Source organism: Phaseolus vulgaris, chromosome 5 (assembly GCF_051622355.1).
Source record: "Phaseolus vulgaris cultivar YP4 chromosome 5, ASM5162235v1, whole genome shotgun sequence".
Lineage (NCBI taxonomy): Eukaryota > Viridiplantae > Streptophyta > Magnoliopsida > Fabales > Fabaceae > Phaseolus > Phaseolus vulgaris.
This window is the reverse complement of record NC_143502.1, coordinates 3,664,114-3,685,547: the sequence shown is the minus strand read 5'-3', so window position 1 is coordinate 3,685,547 and position 21,434 is coordinate 3,664,114. Positions and strand designations below refer to the sequence as shown.

General features: G+C 30.4%; 1 protein-coding gene across 1 annotated transcript; it reads right to left on the bottom strand.

The window, feature by feature from the left end:
* Window positions 1–20,060: 20,060 nt before the first annotated feature.
* LOC137834877 (zinc finger A20 and AN1 domain-containing stress-associated protein 5) lies at window positions 20,061–21,000 on the bottom strand. The gene has a single exon (XM_068643104.2). The coding sequence runs from the start codon at window positions 20,783–20,785 to the stop codon at window positions 20,291–20,293; it is 495 nt and encodes a 164-aa protein (XP_068499205.1). The 5' UTR covers window positions 20,786–21,000; the 3' UTR covers window positions 20,061–20,290.
* Between the last annotated feature and the right edge of the window lie 434 nt (window positions 21,001–21,434).

Below are 21,434 nucleotides of genomic sequence, written 5' to 3'. Positions count from 1 at the left end.
GTTATTATGAAGTATAAATGAATGTCATAATGTGAGATAAGATGATAAGTGTGACATTTCACTCTTACTTTTTCATTTTCTCACTCTAGAATTTCAAATTTGTTGGTGTGCGAAGATTACAACAATCAGGACTCGACATGGCTCCTCCCACCATGGGGGCTCCTCCACCCAGTCTTCGTCGCAGCAGCAACGGGAGAAACCTTTCTAGTTGACATATCATGTAGATGTTATGATTCACGTTGAACTCAAATAAAATCCTATTTTTTAGCTAGGTTTTTTTTCTTTGAGGACAGTTTTTTTCGGGTAAGGTTTTAACGAGACTTATTCTTTTAAAATAAAAGTTTATTTTTACATATAATTGTTTACAATGTACTTATTATAAGTTGTTAATCGAGATCAAATGATCATACAACACTCTCCGACATCAAACGATTATTAGATTAATAGTGCTTGATCGAGAATCAAACGATCATCGGGATTTTTTACCAACTTGAACCAAATGATCAAGTACTATTATCCGAGTTCAAACGAACATTAGAAAAATTTCTTAAACTTGAACCAAACGGTCAAGTACTTCCGAGTTCAAACGAACATTGAAAAAATTTCTTAAACTTGAACCAAATTGTCAAGTACTATTGTCCGAGTTCAAATAAACATCGATTTTTTTTTAAACATGACCAAAACAGTCAAATACTATTGTCCAAGTTCAAACGAACATCAAAAAATTTCTTAAACTTGAACCAAACAATCAAGTACTATTGTTCAAGTTCAGACGAACATCGAAAAAATTCTTAAACTTGAAACAAATGGTCAAGTTCTATTGTCTGATTTCAAACAATAATTGGAAATAGTATAAATTGTTAGATCAAAATGATTAATAGACATTACTCAAAATCGAAATCAAGGATCGACCTACACTAACCTCAAATGGGTCCAAATCGAGTTTGTTCATCATTTAAATTGATCCATATGTAAATCTTCTTGGATTCTGAACCGAGGGGACTTATGTACATACTCCCAATTACAGTTAGATACATTCATGCCTATAACCAATTATTTAATATAATATTTAAGACACATAAATCAAACCATAACTCGATTATAGGTTATTAAGATTATATGTTACTAGTATAAAATTCACTTATATATGTTAATAACGATTTAATGTCTTCTTAATTGTCTTAATTCAAAAAGACTTTTAGGAAGTACTCACTCAATACTTCACTCACAAATATCTTATATTCTTTCTTACTTGAGCTTAGATAGTTTTTTTAAGTGAATCTTACTTCTCTCTTTGTGATCTGTCAATATCAAAGAGCTTGATTTACATAAGAGTTATCCATTTTTCTACATCGAAATTCTCCTCATTCATTCTCCTCATTTATAGAAGATTTGGTTGTTATTCATAAATTCTAGGAAGAGTCAAGATAAAAGAAAATCAATAATATTTTATTCTTAGATCAAATACTAAATATTGATAATGATAAAATTAAGAAAATAAAGAAGAAAGCCTAACAATATAAATAAAGAAGATAAAATATTGAAGAAACAAGACATTAATATTGAATGTTATAGTTTAAGAGGTTTCTAAAACTCTTTCCTAGAACAAATATATATATATATATATATATGAATATTTTAATTATATATTATTTTAACTTAGTAGTTGAAATAACTAGAATCTTCTTTAAGTAGGATATATAATTGCTAGCATTCTCATAAAATGATAACAAATCTTCTTTTTTATTTTAAATGAATTTCGTCATCTGATACTATTTCTAAGTAACTCACACTATATTGATAAATCTTACTTCAATACTAAGACTTTTTATGAACCTACACTTTTATAAAAAAAAAATAAAAAAAATTCACTTCAATGTTTTACAACTTAAAAAAATAATTTATTCATTGAAATAATTTGTTATCCTTAACACTCAAGGTCATATGAAACTTAATCCTGAATCATAGGACTCTTCCCATGTCAAATCAATAAGCTTCCGATGAGAGAAATTCTTTTAAAACTAAGTTTAAATTTAAGACCTTTGTTAATACCTCTTCATTGGAGATTATTTTGATATTTGTCTAACTTATCAAATGGTAAAAGTTGAGATTTGATCCCAAAAATAGTATAAAGATGTTATTATAAAAATATAATATTATTACATATTTGTATACACTAAAAAAATAATATTAATATATATATATATTAACATTTTAAATTATATTTTGTAATTGGTAAAAAAAATCATTTTAAAATAGTTTAACAGACGTTTTAAGAAATTGTACACATATTTTTTTATATACTTTAATTTCAATTCTCAATTAGAATATACATTTTTCAGAAAAAAAAATGTAATTTTGTTATTGAATTTTTATACCAATTTATTCTTTCGAAATTAAAGGATATTAAACTTAATTTTCGAGAAATAAATAATGCACCATAATTGTCACATTAATGTTTAGAATATATTAAATCAATTATTATTGTCATTATTGTTGGATATTAACTAGATACTTTTTATATTCTTTCCTATCTTATATCTTAATCACATTCCTCTTTTAATCTTATTTATTATTATAGATATGAATAAATGTAGTAGGCTTATGAATGTCATTATTGTTTGAACATCTTCCACAGTATTAGTATTCTCTCTATAATCAATTATTTAGTTGAAAAGTTAAGTGGACAAAACAATATAGATATTCTCAATACTTTTAAGGCCATTTAGGATAATATTATAAATAAAATTATATTTATTGCTATTAACTAACTTTCTTAATAAGTATGAATTATTATGAATGACTCATAATAGGACGAAATTGATTAAAATCATTTTTGTGTATTATATACATGCCAGCTGGGTTGCTTGATGTAATGGTCATTATATTTTCTCGAAAAAAAAAAATATTAGTTTTCATCTACATGTCATTAGCTGATAATTTGGATTATATTAATTCTACCAAAGTGGAATATTAATTTCATAATTCTGTACATGCATTATTTATTTTTCATTAATACACCGAATTATTAAATACATGACATGGTTTTGGAGTAAACTATACCCTCTCCCTTGGGATTAGGTTATTTGATTTAATTAATCATTGTTTTTCTTATTCTTAATTACAACTTCATTTATTACTCATCCAAATAAATTAAGTAGTTACGGAATATAATGTGGCTATAGGATTTTTTCTGTTTATTTTTAAGATTTAAAAAAAAACAAATATTAAATATATAATACTTTTTTAATTACGTAAGTTATTTTTTTAGAAAGAACACAATTTCCTTTTTTTAAATGTTTTTTAATATTTTTCTCAAAAAGGTTAAAAGTAGACCAACACAACTGATCATAAATATACTCCATTTAACTAGTTGTGTATATAAAAAAACTATTTTAGAATAAAATATAATGTGTAACACTTGTATCAAATATTATGAAAAATATATTTTTTTATATTCATTTAACGCATGTTTACTATTTATATAATTTGTTACTTTTCATATTATGTTTATTTATCATCAATTACATCAAACTATTACCTTATTTAATTAATACACTTTTTATATATATCTATATGAAAAATATAATAATTCTAATACTCCCTTTCAAGTTGATGAGTAAATATCATGGACTCCCAACTTGTTTTGCAAAGTCATGAACATATTTTTCTTAAGAGGCTTAGTAAATATATTTGCTAATTGACAATGTGAAAAGACGGGTGATGGACTCATCATCCTAGCTTGAAACTTTTCTTGTACGATGTGACAGTCTATCTCGATATGTTTCGTACACTCATGAAATACAAAATTTGCTGCAATATGGAGTGTCGCTTGATTATCACAATACAAAGGTGCAGACATGCTAATTGGAACCTTGAGGTCTCGCAACATATAACATAACCATGTTAGCTCCAGACAAGCATTTGCCATGGCCCAATATTCTGTTTCGGCATATGACCTTGACACGTTGGTTTGTTTCTTAGACTTTCAGGATACCAATGAATTTCCCAGGAAAATGCAATAACCACTGACTAATCTTCGAGTAATACGACATCCTCCCCAATCTAAATCACAATAGGCTTTCATCTTAAGATCATTATCAGAGGGAAGTATAATCATTGTCCGGGTGTCCCATTGATGTACTTCAAAACCCATAATGCTGCAACATGTTTTGAGGCTCTAGTCTTCAGCGCATCCTAGTGTGTTTTGCGAGGCTCTTGCATAAACTAGCTTGAAGTTCTAACTGAGTAGACAATATTTGGCCTTGTGACGGGGAGGTAAATGAGCATTCCAACTAACCTGCGATATTTAGTTGGGTCATGTAATAAATCCCCATCAGTAAGAATGAGTTTTAAATTTTTCTCCATGGGGTTCTTCTCCGGTTTTGTCCCAGTTAGACTTGTATCGTCCAAAATGTCCAACATATATTTTCTTTGAGACATAAAAATGTCATGTTTAGACTGAAAAAAATCAATTCCCAAAAAATATTTTAAGGTGCCAAGATCTTTGATTCGAAAATGTTGGAGCAAAAACTCATTGAGATACTTGATTTCCACATCATCATTTCTTGTTAAAAGTATATCATCGACATAGAGCAAGACAATTGTGAAATATGATCCAACAGACTTGGTAAATAAAGAATAGTCTGCTTTTGGTTGAATATATCCTGCCTTTTGAATAACCCTAGAGAAACTAGCAAACTAGTTTCGAGACACTTGTTTTAATCCGTACAAGGACTTAAGAAGCCGACAAACCTGATTTTCCCTCTGTCGTTGAAGTCTGGGAGGAAGCTCCATGTAAACAGATTCATGAAGGTCATCATGCGAAAATTCATTTTTACGTCAAGTTGGTAGGTGAACCAGATTCTAACAGCTACAACAGTCAAAAGACAACGTAATGTCATAAGTTTAGCAGTAGGAGAAAAAGTAGCAATATAGTCAATCTCTTCCACTTGCGTATAGCCTTTGGCGACTAAGCACGCCTTATATCGTTCGATGCTCCCATCGAACCTGTATTTTATTTTATAAACCCATCGAAATCCTATGGGTTTGTGGCCATCTAGTAATGAAACAATGCTCCAGGTGTTATTTTATGTAAATGTTGATAATTTAGATTCCATGGCTTCCTTTCAATGGGGGAGAAAGAATGGTCTGATCATATGATGAAAAGGTTGTCTATGTGTAGACATTTTAGCTAAAAAAGTGCACTGAGCAGAAGATAAGTTGGAATAAGAAATAAAATGAGAAAGTGGATATCGTGTACGTGGGAGAGAACCTTGGCTAAGAGTGGACTGATTGGCGTGAGGTGGCAGCAAGTAATATTTATGTCATACAGGAGGATGTTTAAGACAAGTAGAATGTCAAAGTGGTTGTGTAGAAATATGAAAGGATGAATTAGGCGCAGGAGATTTAGTGGTCATAGATTCAGGAATAGGCTCAATGGGTACGAGTTCAGTAATGAGCTCAATGGGCGAAATTGGTGAAAGTAGTGTGGTACAAAATGTAAAATTTTGATGGTCTAAGCCAATAACCAAATTTGGTAGGACAAAAGAGCGTGAGGGTGATGTTGTTTCATGAAAAATGAAAAATGGTTTCATGAAATATTACGTCCCTATTGACAAAAACAATGTTGTCTTCAAGATCATATAATTTGTAGCCTTTATGATCAGGTGGGTATCCAATAAAAACACATCGTCAAGCGCGAGGATCAAATTTGTGTTTGGGATGATTCACTGTTGCAAAAAATAGGCTTCCAAAAATACGTAAATGTGTAACAGATAGAACTTGGTTGTATAATAGTTGAAAGGGTATTGCATCTGACAGAATGGAGGAAGGTAAGCAGGTTAATGAAGTAAATCCCAGTTAAAACACAATCTCCCACAAAACGAATAGGTAAATTAGTCTGATAAGGAAGAGATCGTGCAACTGTAAGTATATGACGATGTTTGCACTCAACCACCTCGTTTTGTTGAGGGGTATAGACACGCATTCAATGTCGTGATAAAGAAAAAAAAAACGGATGGAAAGAAATTTCGTACCATTATCTGTTCTGACAACTTTAACACAGATGTGGAATTGTGTATATGCAAATGTGATGAAAGATTGTAGTAGGCGTTGAGTATCTTATTTGTGTTGCATAAAAAAAAAACCAAGAGCATCTAGTGAAATCATCAACGGTGGTTAAAAAAATTGTGCATTTGAATAAGTAGGTGATTTATGAGGACCTCAAATATCGCAATGTAACAAGTCAAATGGACGTTGTGTATTTATTGCACTGGAAGTAAAAGGAAGTCTTGTTTGTTTAGCAATGGGACAAATATTGCAATTATTATGAGTAGACATATTGAAAGAAAATAATAAAGATGTCAATTTTAAATGGGATGAAGATGGATGGCCAAATCTCATATGCCAGAGATCCGTGTTGCTAGAAACATGAAAAAAGTCGGGCAATTTTTTTAAAGGTTTCATGTAATAAAGACCACCTCGCTGTTCACCTGAGTCAATTATCCTCCCCGTAGGCAGATCCTGCATAATACAACCATTTGGAAGTAAGATAATACAACAATTTATAGTTTTACTGAGTTTACTTGCTGAAATAAGATTTAAATGAAAAGAATGACCACATAAAACATGTTCTAATTTGATATCCCTATTATATTGGATGGTCCCTTTGGATGTGATTGGGGTTGTTGAGCCTATAGGCAAAGAAAAGTGATGGAGTTGAATTAATAAATAATTATGGATTTGAAACAATATGATCAGTTGCCCACTGCCCAAAATCCATGGTTTTGTGAAGACAGAATTTACTGAAGTATTAAAGTTCGTGAGAAAACATGTTGCATTGCGTAAACATCATGGTTACCCAAATTAATCATCGACAATTGTTGTTGTGTCTCTTCCTATATAATTAATGAATATGCCTGTCGGATGTTAGGTAAGGAAGACATCATCAAAATATTATATCAGGCACATTTATAGGTGTCATTGAGACCCATAAGAAATTATGTAAATGATGTTAGGTAAGGAAGACATCATCAAAAATGCATGAGTCATTGATTTGCTCCATGTTGGGTAGTTTGAGCTATTCAATTTCTCCGGGACAAGTAGTTGTCCAGGTTGATCTGAATGACGTACATAGTATGATTTTGATGCTCTGATACCATATCAAGAAGTATACTTTAAGCCTAACTCAATCTCATAAAATCAGCTTATAAGGTGATGTTTGCACCTACTTATAAACTATGAAATGTCCTAATCTCTAGTTGATGTGGGATCTCCAACACCCCCCCCCCCTCACGCCGAGGCTACCAACTTGTGTGTGGAACTATATATTTTGGGGTGGTCCAAAAGCAGATGACTTAATAAGCCCAACAAACACTCACAAGGATAAGCTCTAAATGACTTTGATACCATATCAAATATTATGGAAAATATATTTTTTGTATATTGTTTATATAAAATCATATTTGAGAGATATGGTCCATATAATTTGCTACTCTGTAAGATATGCTTATCTATCAACAATTACAACAAACTATTCCCTTATTTACATTGATATACTTTCTATATACATCTATATGAAAAATATAATAATTCTAATAATATGGAGTCGAGACCCCTCAACCACAAATAACTACATTGACTAAACCTCACTCTTACATCCTAAAAACAAGATTAAAAGAATTATTAGAGACAAAATCATACATTGTATCATAAGGTTAACTGCAACATCCGTAATACACTCATAAAATATAAAAGTCTAATTCATCTCTATAAATAAATTGATCATCATACCAAAATATGCATTTATTACACTCAATTGTTATAAACCGAATACTAACTTAATTGTCAAAAAAAACCTTTGACAAATACCTTTCCAATATTCTAACCGAGAACTACAAAACATGCTCATAGAACTCTTTCCGGCCAAGATAATGAAACGTTTTTTTAACATGCTTTTTGCTATTGAGTGGAATATAAATTATACATTTTTGTTGGTATTATTTCTGATTTAATGATTCTTTGGATTGAGAAGTATGATCTGGAAACTATTGAAAATAGTTGGTAGGTTTTATTTCTGACTTAATGACTCTTTTGATTTAAAAGTAAGATATGAAAATTTTGATTTTCATTAAATTTTTCAGTGAATAACAGACTGTAAAGTCTTTTAAAAAAAATTAAAAGAGTCTTATTAACATAAAATTATAAAATATATGCTATTTTTTGAAAATCATACAAAGAATATTGTTGATATACGTCACAACAACTAAAATTGTAATTAGTAAAAAAATATATTACCATATAATTTTATAAGTTGAAAAAAAAAATCTCAATATATTTATCTAATGCATAAATTGAGAGAAACGTGTCATGGTAAAAAGAAAACCACTTGATCTTTCCCACGTGATGAGACATGCAAACTCATAGAGAGTATTTGTGATGTATGGTCTATCTCACACTTCTCAACAATAAGTCTTTATAAATAAGTTATTTTTTTCTTTTATCAATAAAGAAATTAATATAAAATAAAAAGTAAAAGAGATATTTATCTTTTTACGTTAAAAAAAAAAACATAAATGATTATGTTGTATTATATCATAGTGGTTACATGTATATGATATTGCAGGATACTACTTTATAATAATATTCTATTTTGTTTTTTACTTTTTCTCCTCCAAGTCTAATGATAATATGGTATTTTCATCACAAATTATTCCTCTACCTTATACATATGTTAAACATATTAAAGTACATTAGACTTCACCATAATTTATAATAAGTTAAGTATCAAAAACAATTTGCTTACTTGTATTTTAGGTTTATCTACTGCCAAGAAATCATTGTTCTATTTTTTTTTGTGGTTGTTAAAGTCATGTATATGTAAAAGTTCTTTTTAGAAGGTTTATTGAATCTATTTTATAAACCTTTTACTAGTTTTGGCTAATCATATTTGTATATGTAAAAAAAGTATCCAAATATATATAAGAGCAATAAATTTGGAGGGATTGCTGAATTTCAGATCTTGTTGTGAGGATGTTGTACAAAATGAATGGAAAGACAAAAGGTTGATTACTCACCAATATCTTAACATCAACTAGTTCTATTTACTTGGGTTGAAATCTTCATTTAGATGAATGGATGCTTATACCATGATCTGGTGAAGGCTTTTATGTCAACATTAGAATGAAGCAAGGATTCATTCACTCAAAAGTCAATTAAGTGTTTAATATGAAAGTTTTTATAGAAAAAAAAAAAACTCAATTAAGTGAAATTTATTTTGGAATGATGTAACATGTTTCAAATAGAGCTAATAAAAATTGATAGATGGAAGAACCAACAAAAAGATAAGTTTTGAGAAAGCTTGAGAAATTGTTCATGCCCTTTGAGCAAACTTTGCAAATAAGTTTGATAAAGTATAAAATTTATAGGATGAGCAATAAATGCACTATGGAATTCATCTTGATGAAAATGACACAAGCCACACATGGTGGAGGCTTCGAATTAAAAATAAATATTAATAAAAGGGATCTACTTGTATAGTTGCATACTAGTCTCTTTCGATTTCATTTTTTATATCATTAGTCTTCTAAAAGTTTAAGTTGTTTGTGTTTTTATAATTTTCTTCATGTTTCTATTATTATTATATCATTTTCTTACATTATAGATAAAATATCAAACTTTTATTCTACCATATCCTTTTTTTAATGCTCAGAAGGGAGAAAGAGGTCTTTTTTATGCTAATTTCTTCACATTATGAAAGTTCAACAACAAGAATATTGATTGAAAAAACTCATTAAAAGTTTATTTAAATTGCTAAAAATGTCAAATTTAATTTAATGAACCTTTTGGTGTAATACATTTCTTTAACTTATTCTAATATTAACTTTCATACTATAAGTCCTACTATGATAATATATATATATATATATATATATATATATATTACCTACAATTACCGCACAATCGAGCTATATTTAATTCTATGACAAAAAGAGAAGAAAAAATTGCGTGTTACGTACTGCATACGTCGTATTTTGGTATTTTTAGTATTTTGCAATACACTCCACGTCTTATTCTTGGGTTGCAATCTGGGCACCCTTTTCGTGGGGTACCCTTTATTATTTTTAATTTCATCGGTGGGTGACCTTTGATTGCAATGGAAGGACAAAATAGAATACCTTGCCCAAGTGGGTGTCCTTCATTTCATATATTTACCTAAAGTCACAAAACCACTTTTAATGTGTCTCTTTTTCTTCCCATAAATTAAATTTCTTTCGAAAATGGTCTACCTCAATTTATAATTTTGGCAAAGGAAAAATTTTATTCAAAGAATTTTTTCATAAAAATTCAATTCAATCTAGCTAACTCATTATGTGAAATATTAGTTCAGGTTTAAACATTTTCAAAAAAGGATATGTTTTCCATCATGAAAATTAATACAAAACTTGAATATGATTCGTTTCCCATTATACCTTATTAAATTTGATATAAGAAAATAATTCTACTATATACATAACTTAAGTGTAGATAACTTGGATTTCTTAATTCTTTTAAATTAGTATTACTTTTTTAAAATTTACGTATTACAATTTATATTTATTTATATATTAAAATCTTATACTTAGAAGATAAAGTTAATAATATAACTTAAGTTTCAAAAATATATATTTTACTTTATTTTTATTTAATTTTTTAAAACTGATCAAAATAAGACTAAACTAATTAAAAAATTATAGTTCAGGATAGGAAGTGATCTCCATAGGATAGAGGAAACAGATTTGCAAAGAAAGAAAGTGATACGCAGAGAGAAAATTTGAGAATTGAATGGATTCTTTCTTTGTAAAGGGGTTCAACAATATACATTTATATGCATAATACATGCACATAGTTAAAATAAAGACTAAACAATATAACACAAAGTTGATATACCTAATAGTCAAGATTATTGAAAATAAACAATAGTATTGAGTCTTATTAAAAATAAACAATAATAACATTGAATGTTGAAGTAAGTAAGAGAATGGAACATAGGAGAAAGGTTTGGTAAGAATGTGAGCAATTTGATCACCCACAAAATGGTCAGTAATGATTAATTAATGTTCCAACAATTTTTTACAAAAAAAAAAAAAATGTCTCTCTAGAGTGTAAAACTAGATTATGACTTAAAGCAAAAGTGTTTTGATCACAATAAATGATTGGTGTAACAAAGTTAATCTTTAACTCTTTAGGAAGATATTGCAACCATAAAATTTTAGATGCAATGATGGAAAGACTTCTTTATTTCGCCTCAACACTTGATTAAATTAGGTCCAAATAAGATACAAGAACCAGAACTGGATCTTCTATCATCAATATCAGAGGCTTAATCTACATCATAATAGACAGATAAACTATAACTATCAAGAGTATATGCAAGCTAAAGATGTAAACCATAGGAGATTGTGCCTTTAAGATAATGAAGTATGTGTTTGACAACTTTCCTATGTTCTAATAAGGGTTGTGCCATGAATTGACAAACTTTATTAACACTATAACGAATTTCAGATCTAGTTAATGTTATATATTGCAAAGCACCAAGAATTGATCGATACAGAGCATAGGCTAACTTTTTTTCCTTGTCAAGTAGTTCACGGATATATTTCGTTTGAGAAGGAAGCGTTAGAGAGACATTACTTCAATACCCAAAAGGTATTCAAGATCACCAAGTTACTTGAGAGCGAAGACTAACTTCAATCTAGATATGACATATTGCAACAGTGTGGAAAAGGAGTATGTGAAAATTATATCATCTACATAGATGAAAAAACAAAGACAAATTGCATCAGATTTAAGTATCAACAAAGAGGAAATACACTTGCTTTGAATAAAATCAAAACCAACAAAAGTAGTGGTAAACCTTTCATACCATGCTTTAGGGGCATGTTTTAACTTATATATAGACCTCTAAAGTTTACAACCAAGAGTGAAATTTATGAACTCAAAACCAGGTGGTTGAGTCATGTAAATATCTTCTTCTAAGATGCAATTTAAAAAAAAATATTGATATTAATATGTTGAATAAACCAGTTGTTTGTAAGATCTTAAGTGACAATAATCTTAAATGTAATAAGCTCCACATTTAGTGAAAAAGTCTTTAAATATTCACACCCAAATTTATGATGAAACCTTTTAGTTATTGGATGGAATTTGTACTTGTTAATAGTACCATATGAATTTTCTTTAATTATGAACATCCATTTATAACCAATAGCAGTTTGTCCAATAGGAAGAGAGGTGAGATACCATGTATTATTAGCCAATCAAGCATCATATTCATCTTGCATGAATTTTTTCCAAAGAGGGGCAAGGCTTGTTGTACAGTGGATGGTTTTGCAACTATGAGAAGTAAAGTAGGATAACGTCGAGGCTTGACATTATTTTGAATAGGTTTGCATAGGATGAATGGGTCTAGGGGATGATGAAACAACAAGGTCAGTAGGATTAGGTTTTATAGAAGGATTAAACGCAATGGAAATAGGAGAAAGAACAACAGTAGGTGATTCATGAGTAATATGTTGAATTGGAAAGTCAATAACAAATGGAATAATTCCAAGAGGAAGTATATGAAAGGGAGAACAAGGCATCAAAGGGGTTTGTATTTGAGTGAAAAAAGGAAAAGCATTTTCATCAAATACAACATCTTTAGAAATAAAGATCTTGCCATTTAAATTAAGACACTTATAACATTTGTGACATGAGGAATAACCTAAGAATGTATAGGTATTGTAGTTTATTGGTATTATAAGGTCGAGTTTGTGGATTACAAACCAAATTTTTTAAAGAAGCTATAGTTAGGATTTTTTTTGGAAAATAGTAGAATAAAGGATAAAATGAGGGAAAGCGGAACAAGGAAGCATGTTAATAAAATAAACAACAATATGAGAAACATGATCCTGAAAGATCATATGAAGATAAGCTTGAAAAAAGAAGAGTAAGAACCATTCAACAATATGACAACATTTACGTTCTATAACACCATTTTGATGATGTGTGTGAGGACAAATAAGATGATTATAAATTTCAAAATAGGTAAGATATTGAGTAAAAGGTCTAAATTCACCCCTCCCCAGTCTATTTGAACTTCTTTAATTTTCTGGTTTAATTGGAGCTCAATAGATGCTTTATTGTTTAAAAGTATGTAAAGTCTCATATTTGATCTTCAGATCATAAATCCAAGTGTATCTATTGTTTGCATCAACAAAAGAAACATAGTAATTATATTCCTCTAAAGATTAAACATGAGAAGATTCCCAAAGATCATAAAAATAAGTTTTAAAGGTTGGTTGTAACTAATTAAAGAGGATTGAGAAAGAAATAGATGAGACTTTCCCACACAACATGTTGCACAAAAATCAACAAGTGTTCTATGGAGAAATAATTATTTCTATTTAAAAGAAACAAGAAACAAACAATTTTATTTTAAAAAAATTCAGTAAAACTTAATTTGTGTCCTGCATGCACGACTTTACTTAAGGTTTAAATTTAAAATTAATCAAAATCGTGCAAGTCATGCACGACTTCTGTGTTATACGAATTCAGTTAAAATAATCTTATTGTGACACGACTTCCACGTGAATCAAATATGAATTGAAGTCGTATGCATATGGTACGACTTCTTCATATAAAGTCGTGTCAGTTAGATAGATACTACTTTCTCAACCTCATAATAAACTCTTTTTACCCATACCCATAATATATGCACTGAATTACACCATATTCATAAAAAAAAAAAAAACCTTCTTACATATATGAGATAACATGAATATAATGTTTGAACAAGAAAATTTTGATTTAATTTTTAAATTTATACAAATACAAATCTACTACAATTTAATAATAAAATCATATCTAATTTACCATCAAAATTATTTTTTAAAAAATCATTTTAACAAGAAGATAATTTCATAGAAGTGAATAATGAAATTTAACTGCATGCCATCATATTTTAAAAATGAATAAAAATGATCTGAGGTATTTAAGAATCAAATTATTGATTTACCCACTAAACAATGTGGATTGTATTGGACACTCTGTCATCAACCACCACCCATAGTGTTTGGATAATGATATTCTGTGATCATTTCTTTATCAAAATGTTTCATCCTTTACGAGGTGACTTCTAACTTTTATCTGCTATCAGACAGCATAGTTGCAACTGCAAATTGTAGCCCAACTTGCCAATGTTCTTCACTTTTAACACAATCATTTATACTTTTCTATACTATTTTCTTTTTAATTATTAAGAACAAAATTAACAAGTTTTATTTTAAATTATATGAGTTGTTGATAATTTCATTTTACAGAAACAAAAGCTCTGAACATTTTTTAGGTGGTTTTAATGTTGATTTTAATTAATATCAGTTTTATTTTGACAATCAACTTCAAACTTGAAATTTATAGTTTCTATTACATAAATAATCGATGTTGTGTTAATCAGAGATTTTAATTCCTTAAGACCGAACGATGTTGTATTTAAAAAAAAACGATTTTCCCATTGCTAAGCTTAATAATTCCTACAAAAAGACGAGTAAAATTTTATTTATTTTTCATCTATAAAACTGAAACAAGAGGGTTCTCATTAATAATTTTTTTCTACAAAAAATTGTAAGTTTACAGACACTAATCTCAGAATCAAATCAAAACCAAAACATGTTTAAGCGTTGTTTTAAAAAAAATATATGGATCTTTTTAATTTAAGTCACACAAATAAAATTATTTACAATTTTTATACTGAATGATTTGATATATAAATTATAATATACGTATACATTTTAATACAAAAATATAATTTTTATTTTTGTAAATTATAATTATTGTTTTTAGAGTGACTTACCCTAATCCTATTTAAGATGTAGATTAAACAAACCAACCAAAACCCACTTAAATTTAAGTCATTGTTTCTCCCGTTTGGTTCAATCTATTTTATAGGCTAGGTTGGTCATTGAATTAGACTTATTTTACTTGATTTAATCATGTAGCATGGGATCGATGGAAATCTTGGCCAAACAAATTCATCAATACATAAAATAATTTTTTCTAATATAAAACTGACTATAACAACTTTCGAAACTATCACTAAACGACCAACAAACACAAAAAAAAATCAATAATTAGTAATTTTCTAGTTAAAGTAGTCATTTTAAGTCACTAAGTTCAAAATGTCCTCGAATTTAGGATGTTTTGTATTTATAGAGGTTGATTTTCAAATGTTTATGATAGGTAGTTTTAATTATAGAAAATTGATTGAGGAAGTAAGATGATTTATGGTAATGGAAAAATGAGTTCTAGAATTTAAGGATTTGACTACTTAATTCTCAAAATTTTGATAATAGAATTTTCATTTTCACTAATGTTTTAAGGTTTGACTGAGGTGATCGCCTGTGATCAACACACTGATTTCCTAAAAGGTGATCGATGACCAACAAACACAATGCATGAAGGGTGACAACTAGACGCCTAACATATCGCGTGGAAGGCAATGTATCTTCACCTGACGCTTAAACCTTATATTTCTCAATACCATCATGAAGTGTCCATTTCACCAAGTGTTTGGTCACTTATGGTTGATCCTCCCAAATTCAGGATGCTACAATAATAATATAGAAAAATTTATATAGAAATAAGAATAAAGTAATGAGTTAAAAGATAAATCACTTTTTACACTCCCTCTTGCCAAATGATGCAAAAAGAGGATAGGGAGGCTTGGTAGCAAAGTGTACTAGTCTCTCTCGTAAGGGAGAGTTTAAGTAGTGAAAAAATAAAGCAAAAAACACGATAATTTTATAGAGTGAGCCTACTTTCTATAGGCTTAAATGAATAAGGACATATTTATAGTAATTTGACATTTTTAATTTTTTTAACGTAATTTAATAATTATCTACTATCAATAACTCTTAGCCAATGGGATTGGGATATCCTTGAGGATACACAACCCCTCAATCCCGAGTAGTATAGGATAATAAGGTTTGTGGTAGATACATCAAAATAACCTTGAGAGTACATAGTCTCTTAGCTCCGAGTGCTATAAGATTACGAGACTTGAGGTGAGGAGATTAGAATATCCCATACGAAACAAAATCCTTGTCTTTGAGTGGTATGTTATGTTGAGGCTTAGGATCCTTATGAAGATGTCATATATTATCTAATCTAACCAAATGTCACATCCCTTTTCTTTCTTGTAAAACATTTTGAAACCTTCGTAACTGTTCAAAAATACTTCCATATTAAATGTAAGAATATCTTATCAAGGCACACTATTAAATGTGAGAAGCCATTAACATGTGACAATATTTGATATGTGAATTCTTTAGCACATAAGCCATGTAATCATTGTTATGGTTGGGCAAGGAACACTTCTTACCTTTGTAGTAGCACAATTGGTTAGTTTCTAATATTTCTTTGATAAATGATTAATGGTTTCCTAATTTCATGTGCTTACCAACTTGTACAAGAGATAAGCTTGGGTGTTTTAATCTTGGAACATGTGAGTATAAGGTTATCAAATATGGATGACCTAACAGGATGTTGTATGGTAAATGAGTTTTAACCACAATATACTTAACCATCAATGTTTTTTTCTCATGCCACCTATGCCAAAATTCATTCTTAGTATAGCATAGTTTTATACTTCAACTTGGTCTTTTGAGAAACCCACGAAAACTCCCTTAAACAGTTTAATGGAATTACACAAGATATAAAGGCCAAAAAATGTATCCCAAAATAATACATTTTTCGAGCTTCCTTGGTCTATTAGGACTCATGCACATTGTGGATTATCATGGTCATTAATATCACAATAGGATCATATTCATGAGGGATGTTGGATCAAGTGTTTGTCATTAAGTCAAAAGTTATAGTTGACAATCAAAACATAATTTTTTTTTACTTGAGAACATAGTAGCCTAAGTGTCATGATTCAATTGTGTTAAGGCAAAAGTATAACACCCTAAGGTTTTAATTAGTGGTTCAAAACAACCAAATATAAAATATCATCACACTTTGTCTTAAAGATAATGCTATAAAAATGATAATTCATATAAGACGTAATTTTTTGTCTGACAAACAATACAACACTATATAATATTTTCTTAAGTATGATAAGACGCACAAAAGAACAAATGAAACATGCACCAAACATCAAACCATACACATAGATTAAGCAAACCTCATACCTAAAATAAATATCCATGTGCTTACTCTATCTTTGCAATGAATGTATGTTTTCCAAAGAAATTTGTTCAAAAATCAAATATCAAAGATTTCTCGAGACGCAAGCTAAAGTTGTTTTCTTCATCAACTTCCTAATACAAAATGATTTTCAACTATATTTGCCTTGTACGGAATGCATGCCAATCATGATTTTGTTCAAAATACTATACTACCTAGGGAGATAAACATTGTCAATTATCAAGGACGTTACGAAGCGAAAGGAACAAAGATCGAAGTTGCATATGTGAAAATCATGTTAAAACTCGACAGACACAAAAATAACATATATAGATTATAAATGACCGCCTAACCACTACTTTCTTCAAGAGTCTACAGAAAGGATTTCATCCAAAAGAAGAAAATACATATGAGAGGATATGTGATGCTACAAGGCTGCTCAAACAAAAAAGACTTCTCTAAACCAATAGAGCAGAGGTTGCACGATACAAAATGTCGATCAGATGATAGACCACACATCATTACTTCATAAAAGGATCCTCGAGTTCAATGAAGATTAAAATACTAAGATCCAAACAAACCTTATGGAAAACACTTAGAGTGTTTATTCGGCTACCTAAGAGAGTGAGCCTAGTTATTGTAGACATCGAAAGATGTTACCCTTCCGATAGAGCAGGATGATCTGAACTTGGAGAGAAAGCTTAACCATTATATTTGTAGTCAGGCACAATCCTCTCTAGTTGTCAGACCCAATCATCAATAGATTATTAAAATACCAAACATCTAGATCTTAGCCAGGAGTGACTCTTTGGCAAGGAATACTCGGGTTCAGTTCAGAGTGGCTTGAGTAAAGAATACTCCTTGATGGGTCATTCAGGCTATGTGTAAAAAATACTCAAGGTTAGCTAGGAGTGACTTGAGCAAAGAATACTTAGTGTTAGCTAAGAGCATCCTGAGTAAAAAATACTCAATTCATCCAGGAGTTGCTTGAGGCAAGAATACTCAAAGGGTTAGCCAAGAGTGACTATGATCCCAAAGAATACTCAGTAAAACTAGGAGTGACTTTTATCAAGAATACTCAAGGAGTTAGTCATGAGTGGTTGTGCCCAAAAAATACTCTATGTGTACTTCACCACATTAGTCTACCTAGTTGAACTTAGTTGGTTAATTATGAACTAAACGTAGTCTATGAAACAGATGAACCAATATAAAATATTGTATATTAATCTCTTCTCCTTGAGTCTTTCTATATTTCATGTTATCATTGTTTGCACTAACCCAATAAGAAAAAGCTAATGTATGAGAACTTAAATTAAAATATTTTATTAAAGACTTTTAAATTAAGTATTTGCATGGTCAAACATTAAAACTATATTATATTATCTTAACACTAGTTGAAATAAACATGAATATATATTAGTGAAGGGATTTAGTTGAGTTTATCCACTTTTAACTTCATCTTTTAAACTTGAAAAACTAAGAATAAATTAAACATTGAAACTAGACTATCTAGTCACATTTGTTATAAATTTTTAAAAGAAAAATGTTTTATGGACGAAACCTATTGAAGAATGTTTCCTGGTGACTTTTCATCGTGAACAAACACAATAGTTTTACGATTAATATTCTAATATTATTATTATATTGACGAGCAGAAACACATGTGCTCTTACAGTTGTGTATTCTGTTTTTAATTTAAATAATATAGTTTTAAAAAAGTGTATATAATTATTAAAAATATTTAAAAATATATGATTCAGTTGTTTCAAATAAAGAAATTAAGCGTTAATATTAGTAGTGAGTAATTACATAATTACATATTTTCTTAAAACTATAAAAAAGATAATTAAAAAATACATCTTTTCTTAATAAATAAAGAATAAATTATTAAATAATAAATAAAAGATACACTGAATGATAACTAAAAAAATTGTATTCCTATAATGGTGTATATAAATTAACCGAGTCACTTATATTCTTTTATAATCCCTTTTCCTAGGTCAAATAAGCCTAATTCAAAAATTCTAAAAAAAAAAAAAGAAGATCGGAATATCTTAAAGGATACAGAACCTAATAAGGCAATTCGCTAACCCCTTATCCGAAATAAATATACTTCCTCCAGAGAAAAAAGAAAAAAAAAAAAAAAAAAATTTCAAGATTCGTTTTATTAAATAAAAAATATTCCTTTCGAGAAAAAAAAACTAAAAAAATTGTCTGTGTCATACGTCACATACCTTTATTCAGCAAACACCTGGCGATACTCTATTGGGTCACATAAGGCACCAGTCACTTTCATAAAAGAAAAAACCGCGATATATCGCACCCAAACTCATTATCTCACAACCCAATATATCGTCACACGTCAAATCACGTGGACCCCACCCCACTTTCAATTATCGCTATTACCGAAAATTCCATTTTCAAAGAGCTGGAAATTACCACAATATCCCCACGAACACCGCCGAATTACTCCACCACGCCGTGTCTCGTTTCTGAGAAAAATAATCATCGCCCACCAATTCATCTAACATGAAAATTCAACGCTTTCAAGAACCTAATTAGGTTCGGTTCAAAAGTTCAAAATCTTCATGATCACGAGCTTAATCATGAAATCGATTTCAGTTGCAAATTAATTTCGAATGAAACAATCTCAAAATTTGAATCCAACTTCGAACAGAGAGCAATAATGCAAAATCAATATTCTTCTGAGAATGGAAATCATGCAAGGAACAGATCCACGACCCCAGAATGGAAACAATTATGGTAAATCACAATAATTTATCATCTTAAGATCAAATAGGGGAGAAAACAAGCGTAAAAATAGGAGGAAAATAAAAAAATGAAACGATCTGAGATTGATCGAACACAAGAGAAATTCAGATAAATTCTTCTTCATCTTTTCAGCAACAATCTCTCTCTAAATCTCACACACGCTCTCTCTTAAACCTGCTACTTTCTTTTGCTTCTCTATATATATAATCTGAAAAAAAAAAAAAAACCGAAAACCCATGATCGCGCGGAACCGGTCAACGAACGAGATTCCGTTTCAGGTTTCTCTTGCTTTTTTGTGTTTTTTTCCTTTCTTTCAGACTTTAACAATCTTGGCGGCTCTGACCACCGGATTCTCCCTGGCGATGGCTTCTCTTCCGGCGGCTTTGTAGTCGTAACTGCAGTCGTGGCGGTCGGAGTACCGATGCTCCGCGCAGAAGAGGTCGCCGCACCGGCATCGGAATCCGGTGAGTCCAACCTTCCGCCGGCAACCGGAGCAGCGGTTGACGACGCGTTTGGCCTCGGACGGCGCGTTTTGGTCGGAGGAGGGAGGATCTGCAGCCGAAGAAGGCTCTTCGGGGAAGGATCTCTTCTGAGGACGCGCGGAAGCAACGGATCTAGCGGAGGGCGAGGAGATTCCGGCAGAGGCGGCGGATGAGGTTGTGGCGGTGGAGGCGGTGAAAGCGGTAAAGCAGTTCTGGCACATGTTGTTGGTGGCGGGGTTCCCGGTGACGCCGCAGTTGTTAACGCAGAGAGTAATAGTTTCGGGAACCTTGAACTCGGTTTCTTCGTTTTCGGTTTTCTGAGCCATGGAGGAAGAAGAAAAGAGAGTTAGGTTTTGCGTATGAGAGAAAAAGGGAGAGAAAGAGAGAGAGAGAGAGAGAGAGAGAGAGAGAGAAGGAGAGAGAAAGGAGAAAAGGGTTGTGATTGTGGTGGATGGGTTGCGAAGAGGAGCGAGAGAAAGGAGAGGGGGATTTGAAGGTGTTGCGATGAGTTGTGAGGTCGGTAATGGCAATGGAATATGGGCCTCATAGAGACGCGTATCAAACATTTCTTTCTTTTCTTTTTCTTTCTTTCCCTTTCTCTTTCCTTCATACTCTGGCGGCCCAAATTACCAATTTCTCCAACTTCCTCCTTTCTTCGCGTTGTTACTGTTGCAATTTCCCTCTGCCCCTTACTTTTCTCACACCTTTCTGACGTGTTCCTGTCACTGCATCATCCAAATCATATGTCTCTGTCTTTTTCCTTTTTTTTATTATTATTATTCTTTATTATTATTATTATTATTATTGTTGCTTTTATTATTATGGTTGGTGTTGCCTCTGTTACTACTCTGATTCATTTTGTTAGGTTGGTGGGTTGGCTTCCAATTATGCCTTTTTCTTTCTATCACCATACTACACTAAATTCTAAGCTTCCTCTTCTAAACAAATCCAATGGCTAAAAACTCTTTACATCGA

Bases quoted from the DNA above. Each gene is read 5' to 3' on its own strand.
- LOC137834877 (XM_068643104.2), bottom strand. From the start codon at position 20,785: ATGGCTCAGAAAACCGAAAACGAAGAAACCGAGTTCAAGGTTCCCGAA.